We start from the raw sequence: 14,157 nt of genomic DNA on the forward strand, positions 1-14,157 counted from the left end.
CTACTCCTCTATTTATAGCTGTTTGTACAATACAGTATTTGCTTCAGTGTTATATACATTTTTTTAGTTAAGCCTAGGGAATTACAAGATTCATTTTCGGTCCTTTGTTCTGTTCTTCATAATTCACCTTTCCTCTGGCTCACATATTTTCCTTTCTATTGTCTGCTCCTTGTACTCTTCATCCTTGTATTTTTCTTTTTGAACTGCTCAATTTGTTCCTCCATTTTTTCTTTCTCATTCAGTTTTCTCCTCATTTCCTTTCTTTTCTAAGCCAGGTATTTTTCTTGTTTCAAATGGCTGTCTCCCTGGTTACCTACCTCTTTTCTACTTTTGTACTTTTATCCCAGGTTTGACAAATTTTCTTTTTCACACAGCTAGTCACCACCCTATTTCCTGCTCTGCTCTTTTCCACTCAGCGTTTTCTTCCATGGTTCTCTCCATTCATTCAGTATGTACACTTTTCATTTCCATTTGACTCCATCCCTTTAATTTAATTCACCTTCGAAGGATGCAAGGCCTAACTTGAGTCAGGGTTTCTCAGTGTACAATTTCAGAATCTCTTTAATTGCTCTAAACGATATGCAATAGTTATACCATAAAGTATGGTTGAGAGTCAAGGCTATGGTTTCTACACAGTCTTGTGTCTCAGCACTTTTTACTTAATGTCTAGAAGGATAGAAGGGGATAGTGGAAGATAAACTAGATTGTAACAAACCTAAGAAGATCCCTTCTCTCACCTCTACTCAGGTGTCCACTGCTCTATCCTTTCCTCAAAACTAGCTCTGAAATGTTGCTGTCCCCTAAGTTTTGCAAAAACTTCTGCACTGTAATTTTAGAGGGGAAAAGAAATGCACTGTGTTCTTAAGCTGTCTCTGACAATGCACTGTAATTTTAGAGGAGAAAAGAAATGCATTGTATTCTTAGACTGTCTGTCTGCCCCTCCCAACATTGTCACGCTCTAGTGTGACCAAGAAAGATGGGTCTGTGCAGACAAGAAAGCAAGAAAAAGACTTAGATTCCACTCCAATATTTCTAAGGACACCCATTTATTTTCTGTTATATAAATGAATGGCAAGTATTTATATGGGGATAATGTAAAGCAATATGCTTGGGGAAAATAAATCCTATGTTTCACCTCTGAGTGTGGGTACCTCTGCAGCCACTAATGAGATCATCACTGGGGAGAGGGGAAGCATATGTTGTTTCTTAAGGCATGAAGTCTACGGTTGATTTGAAATTGCAAGAGTAGAACTGGAGACAGAAAATAAATCGGGAGCCTTAATCTATTTATGGGGATACTAGAGGCAAAGCCTGTTGTATCCAGGAATACAACGGGCGCTAGAGCTTGACAATGGGAAGAGGAAGGGGAGGAGTTGTCCAGTCTGTAAGGGCATGGGGTTGAATGTGTGTATTGTATGGGAGGTTGTGGTGGCGTGGAGACAAATGAGGGCATGGATGTGGAGATATGGGTGTCAAGAACCTGTGGTGTGGAATGTTCACTGAGTATGGGAGACGACTGACCTTTGGGAATTGTGGCATAGTGGTTACAGATGAGCTTTCCAGAGCCATGTCTTCAGATATGTGAAGGGGAAATCAGACTGGAGACTCTTCTTAGGGGGAGATTACATGGCAACCAATTCCTCCAGGTCCTGCATTAAACATCATTTCCCTTCTTGTCCCCCTGCCCTAATACACATGGGGTAGTCATAGTACACAGGTGTGTACCCTGCCTCTTCTGTCTCCATTTTTTTTATTGTTTATAAAATATTACGTGCCCACATGCTTCTTTCACCGTTGCTCCTTAGAAGAAGAGCTGGATTTTTGTACCTTTTTGTTTATTACCCAAAGTCTCAAAGTGGTTTACAAACACCTTTTCCTTTCATCTCCCCACAACAGACAACCTGTGAGGGATGTGGGGCTGTGAAAGGCCTGAGAGAACTGGGAATGAGCCGCAGTGACCCAGCAGACTTCAGGTGTCTCAAAGCAGTTTCCAATCACCTTCTCTTCCTCTCCCCATAGCAGACTCTCTGTGAGGGTGGTAGGATAGAGAGGCTCACTTGGAAGATGGCAACCCTAAGAGGAGGTCCCTCTGTGCACAGCAGTCTTGACCTTAGTCAGGTTTATGCACACCTAGGTAGTGTGGAATTCCAGAAGATGAATCGATACCAATCTGGCAACCTTACCTCCTCTCTGCAATGTTTTCTTGACCTAAAATAGGTCAGGGGTGCTAGGTAGCTGTGGGGGTATTACACACTTTTGAGGCACCACTTTCAGACTTTAAGGAATATGTTCAGACCAGGGACAGCCAACCTCCAGGTGGGGCCTGGAATTGCTGCTCATCTCCAGACTATACAGACCAGCTCTGCAGGCAAAAAATTGCTACTTTGGAGGGGTGATTGTGTAGCATTGTATCCCCCTGAGGTTTAGGGATGCCAGCCTCCAGGTGGGGTCCAAGAATCCCCTGGAAGTACAGCTCATCTCTAGGTAGATAGGCTGAAGGGAAAGCTCTCCCCTCACATGCATCCCTTCAAAAGGAATGCATGTGGCCCCAGAATCCACTTGGTTGCTTGGGCCTCCCGACTGGCTTTGCGCCTCCCAATTGGCTAGAACTCTGGCCTGTCTTGGTGAGGGCCCAATCGGAAGGCGTGAAATGCCTTCTGATTGGGCCTCACCCAACTGGCTAGAACTCTTGTCTGTCCTGGTGAGGGCTCAATTGGAAGGCGTGAAGCGCCTTCCGATTGGGCCCTCACCCCAGACCGGCCCCGCCCACTCTCCACCCACTTAGCCCCTAACCAAATATGTATACTGCTCCTCAAGTGGTTCAAAGATAATACTAAGACCTCTGAAGAGACTGGTCAAATCTGATGGACTTTTATAATGGTGTCATAATGGAAAAAGGGAATGAATCAAACACATCTTAACTGGAATAAAAAACTAAAGAACGAGTAGATGAACTTTACACTGTGGATGAAATTTCAGTTGCATAAGTAAGGACTACCTCAATAGACAAAAAAAGAGTTTGGAAAGGGCTATGACAATAGTTCAACCACTTCTGAAGTTTCTCTCTATAATAAAGATGCCTCTTCTATGGCCACTCTCTACTCCTTGGGAATGTTATACTCTATTTTATAAGTATTGGATTGGAAATGAATTAATCTTCAAATATTTGAAAGTCTGTGTTGAAATTACAGTAATTATATAATCACTGGTCTGACGTATAGAAATGAACAGTCATCAATTTTTCCTATTACTATTAAAAAGCAGAACTTTTGAGTATTGGAAACCTAATGGCCTAGAGCCACTATTGGTCTATGAGAAGAAATGTAAGTGGAGGAATAAACAATTGTGGGGAATTATTAACACCTATATGGACAGAAAAGGATTGAGATTTTCTTAATGCTATCTAAATGCTCACTATCCATGGAGGCACAGGCCATGAAAGTCACCTGCCAGGCATTTTATCATCTTCATCAGGCAAGGCTACGCTCAGAACAATGTTGAATAAAGTTGTGGCCTGTTTAAAGCCAAATAAAAGAAATGTGTGGCTCTGTGTCTCTGCAGTAAGAAAGTCTTCCCCTGCAAGGCAATATTTGTTGTATTATGTTTGTCCTTAGCACAAACAATTTTTTAAAAGAAGCTTAGATTAAAAGGGTAAACTGAACATTACTCATGAAGTATCAGAATATAAAATCCTCATGCAACACCTACCAATTGAATATATAGATCATTACAGCGCCGTGAGAACCTATTAATTTCAGCTAAACTTAAGTGACTGAACAACTGGAATGATAAAGATAGACATGCCGGAAGTTAGGCAATATACTATAACATGCAGCAAATGAAGAGGCCAGCATTATCTCTGATATCAAATGTTTGTAAGTACATGCAGAGCTCTATAACTCTAAAAACAGATTTGACCAAAGAAAGGCTGGGCATGAAGGCACTAAGTACTACTAGTTTGCAGTGATCACTGTGTACTTAGAAGGAATTTTCAAAGCAAATCCTAGTTTCAAAAGAGCTTAATTTGTTTCTCTTGGACATCACAAAATATAAATGTGTATATAACTCTATATATTTTGTGGTATATTTACACACCAGCAACAAAAAGTGTCTTACAACAGATAACATATTTAGGATTGCTTCGTTTAATTATGCCGACATGCTTAGCTAAACTATATTGAACGCAACTGATTTCAGCTGGAGAAATTTAAGCACACGCTTGCTTCTACTATCGAATTAAAAGGGCTTAAAGCTATCAACTTAAGCTGAATTGCACCTGTTTTGTACATTTTTATATTTAAGGTATTGATGGTAAAGCTGAAGAAATTTTATGTTGTATTGCTAAATAAATTTCATCCAGTAATGAATATCTTAGCTGTTAAGAAAAAACAATATTTCATGAAAAATGCCAAATATGAATACACTTGGTCCTCAAACTCACACAAGGAGGTATGTAATAGCAACACGAAAAACTGCAAGACTAACAATGGATAAAAAAATTAGAAAACCAAACTATTTTTAAAAATAGCTGTCCAATATTAATATGTCAAATCAACAGTTCTTCATACAAATGTAAGGATTACTCTAATACCATTATACAATGAAATGACAGTGCAATTGAATTAATATTATTAATTAATATTACTCCCAGGTGGTCTCCCATCCCATTATTAACCGGGCCTGACTCTGCTTAGCTTCTGAGATCAGATGAGATTGGGCATTTTCAGGGTGATATAGCCATAGGTAAAGGTATCCCCTGTGCAAGCACCGAGTCATGTCTGACCCTTGGGGTGACGCCCTCTAGCGTTTTCATGGCAGACTCAATACGGGGTGGTTTGCCAGTGCCTTCCCCAGTCATGACCGTTTATCCCCCAGCAGCAAGCTGGGTACTCATTTTACCGACCTCGGAAGGATGGAAGGCTGAGTCAACCTTGAGCCGGCTGCTGGGATCAAACTCCCAACCTCATGAGCAAAGCTTTCAGGCGGCTGCCTTACCACTCTGCGCCACAAGAGGCTCTTGATATAGCCATAGGCCCAACTAATATTATGATATTGAGAGAGTAATAACAGAATCAGATATATAAGCATGAAAGAGATAGAAATGGCAGGGCCATATAAAATGCTTTTCAAATTACCTAACAACTGTGGTTGGGTTATTGACAGCACTATCAAACTGCAAAAGCAAAACTCTCTTGCTATGCCATACCTCAGGTAGACAGCAACAATCTACACAGGATGAATACTTCATTCCTCATAGCTCAACTTCATAGGGAAGAAAACCACCACCCACTTGCACTTAAATTAATTCAAGCCACATTTTGTGTAGCTGTAAAAAAGTCCATTGGCACTCTTTACCACCTGAACTTCAACAATCTACCTTTCATGTTTAAATTATGCAAATATTTGAGTGAAAAAGACTAGAAAAAGAGTATTTGGTATAAGAAACTAGAAAATGAAATTCTTGAGACTCAGAATCATAGAGTTGGAAGGGGCCATACAGGCCATCTAGTCTAACTCCCTGCTCAACACAAGATCAGCCCAAAGCATCCTAAAGCAGACTCACATCGTTTCTTTATAAAATTGTAAAGAGTGATGTCTTGTTCTCCACAGAAGATGAGTCAGGCTGCTGCAGCAAGAACTATTCTAATTTATCTAAATGGTATTAACCCTTATGTTTTAGGTTTTTAGAACAATTAATTTTCCAGTAAACAGGAGTATCATAAGTCTGATTAAGAAAGGAAATTGCATGGAAATACAGACATGAAAGAATACACTGAGATTCCATAATGCACAGGAGTTCTGGAAAGTGGTTTGAAAGACAAAGATAGCTCTTCCCTCTTGTGTAACAGATACTCATATTCTAGTACTTTCTCTGATTGTCTGTTTTCAGCCACAGCTGCAAAGTGCCTTGTACTTACAATCGATACACAGCTTTGAAGCTTGGAGCATTGCACAGCTGAGTAATATTGGTTAGTATGTAAATACATGGGGAAGCGGGAAGATAACACAAACTATGGATGTTAGTTATCACAACCAATATCTGGGAATTAGAATTAAATAGTTTTATACAGAGACAAAACATTGTTTTTAAGTTCAAAAGAAAAGTAGATTGCCAGTATTAGTAAGAGTGGGCCTTGTATAAATTGCTGTCTACTAATAAGCAAGCTATTTAAAAAAATACATACATGAATTACATGTGAATTAGTAATAGTAATAACAGGACAGTAATACTTGGGATGATGTGCAATGTCATATGAATTCTTAACAAGACTACTAGTAATCTCAGTGCCTAATCTCCTCCTGTCATTTTTTAACCCAATTATTATAGGCAGTTTGTCATTGCCATATTTTCTAGAACTAATTCCCCCTTTTCTATTTAAAATACTAAATTGCATAATAAAACAAATTATAAAAAATGTATGACTATTCTGGTACAGTAATAATTCAGTTGGGACACCTCCCACCCCCTATACCAATGTACACCTCCACCCCCATACCAATGTACATTAACCACAGCATGAAAGCAAGTGGCATTATAGATACAACAATGTCAATATATGGAAAACAGTAAGGATGGATAATACAGAGGGTTATAGACAACGGATATTTCTTTTTCATGCATAACCTTCACATGGAAATAAAAGACATCTAAAGAAGCACATAGGTTTGAAGTCGCGCTTAACATTTATCATAATTAGAAACATTTCAAGAGCCCTGTAATTTCCAATCAAAATTACAGTAATTTCCGATACACAAGCCATGATTCATGACAGAATTTTACATTCCATGAGAGATTATAGTGGCCTGATGTATGACACACTGAGTACTGCGCTAACATAAACAATTCAGTTTAATGTTTAAACAGCACTTGGTGTTTAGAATCCCACAATAAAAGAAACATATTATTGCAGAAATTATCACTTTGACAGTGATTGAAGGGTAGGCAGGCATGTGGCCTGTAAAGCTATAATTTTTTTACAGTCCACAGCTTGAGTTTAATCATTTTGATATAACATTTCCAAAATATCCTTTTAAGTATTCCTTACAGCATATAACTTTAAAAAGAAACATCTTTTCTATATAATGAAAAGATGGACCAACTCCCAACTGCAAACATTTCCAAAGTTGGAGCTTAAATAACAAAGCAAAAGGCAACACTAGAATCTCAAACACATACTTAATATAAAGAGGTCATATTCTGTCTGTTCAGTACTAAAAGAGGAATTTCTAGTTTGAGGATGTTTTGTATCTTACGTGACTTCATGGCAAGTATAATCTACAGTTCATGTCCATGTTACATTGACTACACTTTTCCTTTACAATCTCATACCTGTATATATCCATATAGTAAACTTGCTACCTATAGTTAATATGCACTAATTGGGAACAGCACATTTGTAATGGATTTGTAAGGCAATGTCAACATGTACAACATGAAAGTGTAGGGGTACAGTGCTGGATTAGAACTGGGAAAATTGGAGTTCAAATCCTTATTTAGCCATGAGTTTATTGGCTGATCACCTAGTCAGTCTAAGCTCTTTCATTTATGAGAAGAAAACAGAATTAGGGGATTATTCAAAACCATATGGATTACACAAATGCATGTAGCTAAAATATGAAGATATATATTATGTTCAACAGCAGAGTATCTAAAAATTACTAGATCTTTGAGAGGAACAACTTGGTTCCTAGTTGTCTGTACAAGAAATATGGATGATAATTGTAAAATATTTAGTGCTAAATAATTATTGGATATTTAACAAAAATTTATATAACAAAGGCTGTCTACTAAAATATATATCAGGGAAAAAGAAATTTACAGCAGCATTTGACAGAGTAACAAAACAGGCTGAACTCAAAGCTTTGTTTATGACATTAGCATGAAAACCCAACTTCTGAAGCACTGTTCCCCTATTTTTGAATCAAAACAGAATTTGTCCTACTTCTGTGGATGATAATTCCTGAACTAATGCATGTCCCACCAATCCAGATTTTCAGTTCTTTATTTTGTCTTTTCCATTGACTTGTTAGCTGATGAGTTTAATGGTTGTTGGGTTGCTGTTTAATTTTAAACTCAATTCTGCAGGGGGTTGGACTAGATGACCCTGGAGGTCCCTTCCAACTCAATGATTCTATGATTCTATTCAATGTTGCTGATATAAATACTAGTTTTTATACTTTGAAAGAAGTGGATATAGCGGTATGTGCCAATACAAATCAGTGATGTTGCAGAAAGAAGTGAAGGAGAAGAATGTGAGTGCATGAACTAAATGAAGACTAAAAAACAGAGATATCTAGGGATTTAATCCAGGCAGCTTTTTTCACTCAATCTCATCCAATTATAGTCCTGACAAAAAACACAACACATTTTGTATAGCCTTTTTGGATGGCCAAAGGAGAACTCGACTTTTTCTCCAACATAGAAACTGGTTGGATGCCATCCAGAGGAGTTCTGCAAGATGTATGTAATGTTACAGAAAGAAATGCGTGTGCACTTTGGGACAAAAAAGGAAAAACTGAATTTAAGCATTAATTTATTGTGCTGTAACCTAAAGTTGTAACAAAAAAAAAACAAACCTCTTGACTAATATAGTGATGTAATGTGTTACTTCTGAATTAATAATAGTGTAGAAATGGTACTCTGAATTATTGGGATTGTGTATCCTGAACTATTCTATCTATTTTGGCAGAAAAAAGTTAAGCTTCCATCACATTTCAGTCAAGTATGTCAGGTTATCTCAAAATCCAGAGAAAGGTAAGCCTATTTAAGAGACTCCTTACACTGCACAGAAATCAAACAGTTATTTTCTTACAGTCCACACAACCGAATTTAACATTAACTAAACTCCATACTGGAACAAATGTTGGGAAATTTCTGAGTGCAAGTCAACTTGATAACACCTTACCTGGCTTTTAGTTGCTGCAACTTTTGCAAATAACGCTTGAGACACTTTTGCTCTCTTCATTTCCTGCTGGATCTCATCATAAATGGAAGCATTAATGTTCATAGTATTGTTTTCAGGTTTTCCATTCCTTTCTGTTGCAATAGCAGCTGTTTTCACCTATATAATATATGAATGTCATTTCAAATATGTAACAATGAGCATCGAGTTAAGAGATACGTCATTATGGTCTGCACTTTAAATCCTCTTAATTAGAAGGTACATCAAAATCAGTGAGATTTATTTTCATGTAAGTATGCTTGGTAGTGAAATTATATAACTTTTATTATACAAACTCCCTTTCAAATGTGTGAAACAGGCCAAAAGATACTTGCAAATATCTGAATGAACTTTCACAACGGAGAGGCAGTGTTCGGATTCACTAAAGAAATTAAGTACGGGGCAACACTGGGTACAATCAATTTTATAACATGCTTAAGTCTTTCAGTTTATTTTCCATTACTATGGTGGAATTGATACAGTGCTGGGTTTTGACTGGAGAAGCTCAAGTTCAATTTCTGTTTAGCCATAATGTTACTAGATAACCTTGGGTCAGTCAAACCTAAACTCCATGGAGTATTGTGTGTGTGTACTGAATCATATCATACTTTCCCACTTTTCATGGGGGTGGGTGGGGAGGGAGGGGGAGCTGAGTTTCTAAATGCCTGATTTTAATTAATATCTTTTATTGGTTTATTTTATAAGCTTTTGTTATTTTATAAGCTGCCTTAGGTGGGTTACTAGAAAGGTGGTGTAGTAATTTTCTAAATAATAAATAGTGCCCTAAACCAGCTTAAACACACACACACACAAACACTACTAGTGAAGGACTGGAAGTTCTTAAATAAAACCATTTCTGCTCTCTTCTTACCAAGTACAAGAGAAACTTCATCCTTTACCAAAAGCTCTCTTGAACAAGACTGCTTTTACAACTTGCTTCTCAAATCCAGCCAATACAGGAATATGCTCCCGTTCAAGGAGGCTGTTCCAAAGGGCCAGTGCTATAGATGAATGTCATTGAGCTGTAACAGCTATCAGAAAAGGCACAGAAGAGAGCTCTGAGCTTAAAGTAGTTAGGAAGCTGGCTAGGAATTATGTTGCAGGAAACCCATAGCCATTACTCCAGGGTAAGAGGCTATGCTGGTATAGAAGGGCAAGTTGCCTAGGCAAAGTTGGAGTTACTGGCTTCCTATGTCTCCCTACCCCTAGGGATGCTCCTGAAGGCAATGTAAAGGTAGGACACCAAAAACTTTGGAATAACCAACAAGCATTCAGGCAGTAGGAAAGTCTGCCCAGGTTCTTACCAGGAAAATGAACTTTCAAATAACAGAGTGTATTTGTGTGTGCAATGGTAATGAATACCTCATCAGGCCCATGCCTCCTTAGAAGAGCAGAATTCAGTGTTATAGATATCCAATATAAGCAACTGACGATGCTGTCCTATTAAGTCTTGTTTCTATAGCTCTTCTCTGCACAGAGCAAAATGCTTTTAAAGCTAACTGTCTAGTTTACTTCAAATGTATTTAACTCTCTGAATATATCTTGAACTTGAAAAAAAATATTGTTTATTTATACCGCAAATTGCCACACTGCCACAGATTACCTCTGTAGCCATCAAACTTGCTATGTGGTTCTCTTTTCTGTTCACCAGGAAAAGGTGGCAATTGCGTTGAGCCATTATGTACTCAAGTACTTCTTCATTCACCTAACGCAATTGTTTTCTCAAGACTAGAGAGAATAACGATTTAAAAGTGGACCCACATGGATTAAATGAGCTAAATCAGAAACATGGTGATAGAGAATAATTAAATTATACTAACGCAGGCAGATAGGACTACCAGGTCCATTTTTTTTTACTCTGAACTCTCTCAGGGGCCTCATCCAAAGAATACCTACAGCAGCTCTTTATTTCCCTCAAATCACAGTCAGTACACTACGTATATACCACTGAAACATTTTTTAAATTATCCAATTATTTTTATGAGGAAATTGACAAGGTTGCTTGGCGTATGTTAATTTTAGATATAGATTCCTCAAGAAAGTTTATGGCATTTTAAAAATCTTGCCCAACAAAGCAATCTCAAAAAGAATTCTTTTCTTTCATATTTTCCTCTTGAAGCATTAAGAACAGCATGCATGATTAGGTTACGTTGTGGTGAGCGCTACTTTATATTGCTTATTAACCTTTAAGAGACTATCTATAAAACCCTTTTTCTCCCCTTTAAGCATCAGTCACAACTTGCTGTGCTGCACTTCACAAATATATTTCAAAAAAGGAACACAGGCTTGTAACACTCAGTTTCCTGAAAGGAAATTTAGTAATTGGGGTAGAATTGAAAAGAGAAAGCTCTGTGAGGAAAAGGTGCTAGCAAAGGGCATAAAACCTTCAAAAAATGTTGAACACCATCAAAACGGATACTAAAATTTAGATGATAGATGATAGATGATAGATAGATAGATACTTCAGTTATTTAGCTACTATTTCTGTGAAACTGCCATAAACTTTTGTGAAGACGCGCCTAAGAAAGAATAATTTCCATTCCTGGTACTTACTTTAAAGTACATAGAAAAAAAACTTCTTTACTAGCCAATCTGTATGTATGTCCTCACTAATTATAAACATAAGGAGTTTTGGAGTTATATTTTCTGAACAAAGCACAAATAGGTAAATGAAGAGGTTTTCGCAAATATAGGAGCTCACATTATTTTTCCCAGGTGAAAATAAAACAAAAAACCTTTTATAATCCATTCCCATAACTACTGTTTTAGTTTTAGGAACAAAAATCTTTTTAAATCCTGGTTTAGCTTTTAATATTACATTATACATTAAAATTCATAAAGTAGTTCATTCCAGGCAAAACAAACTACTTTTTAGTTCTTCTCTGCAAATGGCATGAAAGGTATAATATGAAAGATATAATAAATGGGGCTGCTTTCAAAATGGCTTTTTATCAGGACAAAGTTTACTACTCCATTATTATGGTGGCGCCTGGAAGTACAGTTATATTTAAGTGTGAGTGTTTCCATTAACTCTCTTCTCCGTGGTGGTTTTTCAAGGATGGAAAGTTATATTTTATATTTTGGCCATTTCACATGTGTCATTAAAATAAAACTTGCCACACAGATCGTCAATTAGAACTATTTTCTATTTAGAGAAAGACCAAGCACTTAGATTTCAAAGGTGTTTAAACAATCTTAGTAAAGTGCAATGTACACTGAAACTTATCCTTTGAAAATAGAAATTATGAGTTCCACACATATACAAAAATTGGTTCCATCTTGGCACCCAGAAGACTGAAACCATGAGGGCCCAAGAAATGTCTAGAACAGAGAGCTAAGCCTGATTTACATTTGACCTGGTTTTTAGCAATGTTCAGGAATCGTATTCCAACAAAGCCAAAATGTCAAAGTGCAAAGCTGTAAAGTAAAATATAGCTTATTAATTGAATCCTTTGCACTCTGCATAAAAACATACATGATAAACAAATGAATGCAGGAAGTGTCAAATAAGGAGTCAGTAGCAACATTTCAGTACATGAATACATGCAAGTAGCTGACAGATTTCATATAAAATGTGATCAGACACACACATCCTTTATTGGCATATATAACCATATCACAATTAGAATAGGTAAAAATAAGGACAAATTGTTTAAAACAACAAAGAAATTACAAAGAAACCACAAGCTGTAGCTACATTTTCTATTAGTTCTGTGTTGGAGTTATCCAAAAGAAAGGAAACGTTTAAGAGGTCAAGAAATCCCCACTTAGTCACCAAAACAGGGTTCAAATATTTTATATGGATACTTGTATAAAAAGGACAATAAAAAAGGACGTGAGACCATTTCAATATTGTTGGTTTTACATGGGCAATATCTATCTGAATGTGGCATGTTTTAAAATATCTTCCTAAAAGTATGGCTGAGGGTTAGGAGAACGTGTGAATAAAGGGCTATCTGGCCTACTTTAGCTAAATCTCTGCAAGGTGCCATCAAATTGCGTCAGGACCTTTCTAAAGAATAATCTTTGCATACTTATCAATTTTGTGATTTCTTTGTAATTTCTTTGTTGTTTTAATCTATTTGTCCTTATTTTACCCATTCTAATTCTAATACAGTTTTATATGCCAGTAAAGGATGTGTGTGAGTGTAAATTGTGATCTGTTTCAACAGAGCTCTTTTTCAAAAGACCAACTGAGCTAATATCAAAAATGATGAAGAGGAAGAGGAAGAAAAACCCATAGCTTAGGTAAGTTGCTGTTCTTTGACAGTTTCTGTACTTTGGCTTATTTGTTGGAACTAGCTTTATGTGTTTTTTCCTTGAAGTAGCAATTTCAATAGAAACTAGATAATGTCTTGTACTTCCAGATATTATTATAGTTATTAAAACAGAGATCCAAAAATCAGTAGATTCTGTCTGAAAATACAACACATTATAGTTTTCTTGGAAAATTCATACATTCTTTCCTGGAGTGTTCTTTGAGGAACCATACAGAGGACACATCAAGAATTACATTTTGTATAACTTTTGAAATTAGAGAAAAGGATAACAACCCTGCAACTAAAAATATACACTGATTGTGCTATTAGACCAACTTTTCTCAATTTTTAACCCTTCTCTTCCCACCCAGTACAGGTCCATCACTGGCCATTTTGGGAGGGGGGCATGGAGGTCAACATGACCATATGTGGGCATATCACCTAAAACTAAAATATATTAATTTCCACCCATTCAGAAAACCTTTCCAAGGCTGTCAAGAAAAAAAAGGGTTTCACAAAACCCTGGTTGAGAAAGCCTGTATTTGACAGTTAATGCAAAATAAACACCACAGGATTGGATCAAATGAAGGCAGCCTAAGACCCAGGAACACAGGAACTTATTTATTTTAAACGTACATATACTCATAGCTGCTGTGAGGCTGTTGACAGATATATTGGACCACAGAACTTTGGGTACCAATTCTTGCTGCTGTGTACTATGCCATAGTGTGTTATAGAGACTGTTGTGAAACATGTTCCCCTGGTACCAGGTGCTTCAATTCAAGCAAAGCCACTGTCTTTCAGCACTGACAGCCAGCATGATGTAGTGACCAAGAGCAGCGCCCTCTAATCTGGAAAACTGAATTTGATTCCCCACACCTCCACACAAAGCCTGCTGGGTGATCTTACACCAGTCTCAGTTCTCTCAGAACTCCCTCAGCACCACCTACCTTATT

General features: G+C 37.2%; 1 protein-coding gene across 8 annotated transcripts in view; it reads right to left on the bottom strand.

Moving 5' to 3' along the window:
* SATB1 (SATB homeobox 1) overlaps positions 1 to 14,157 on the bottom strand; it is a 121,581-nt gene that overhangs the window by 26,905 nt on the left and 80,519 nt on the right. For all 8 annotated transcript variants that reach the window (XM_077304253.1, XM_077304249.1, XM_077304251.1 and 5 more), the window contains one exon: positions 8,907 to 9,062. In XM_077304253.1, coding sequence (XP_077160368.1) covers positions 8,907 to 9,062 — 156 coding nt within the window. The remainder of the gene's footprint in view (positions 1 to 8,906; positions 9,063 to 14,157) is intronic.

The sequence above is a fragment of the Paroedura picta genome, chromosome 11 (genome assembly GCF_049243985.1).
Source record: "Paroedura picta isolate Pp20150507F chromosome 11, Ppicta_v3.0, whole genome shotgun sequence".
NCBI classification, from domain to species: Eukaryota; Metazoa; Chordata; class Lepidosauria; order Squamata; family Gekkonidae; genus Paroedura; species Paroedura picta.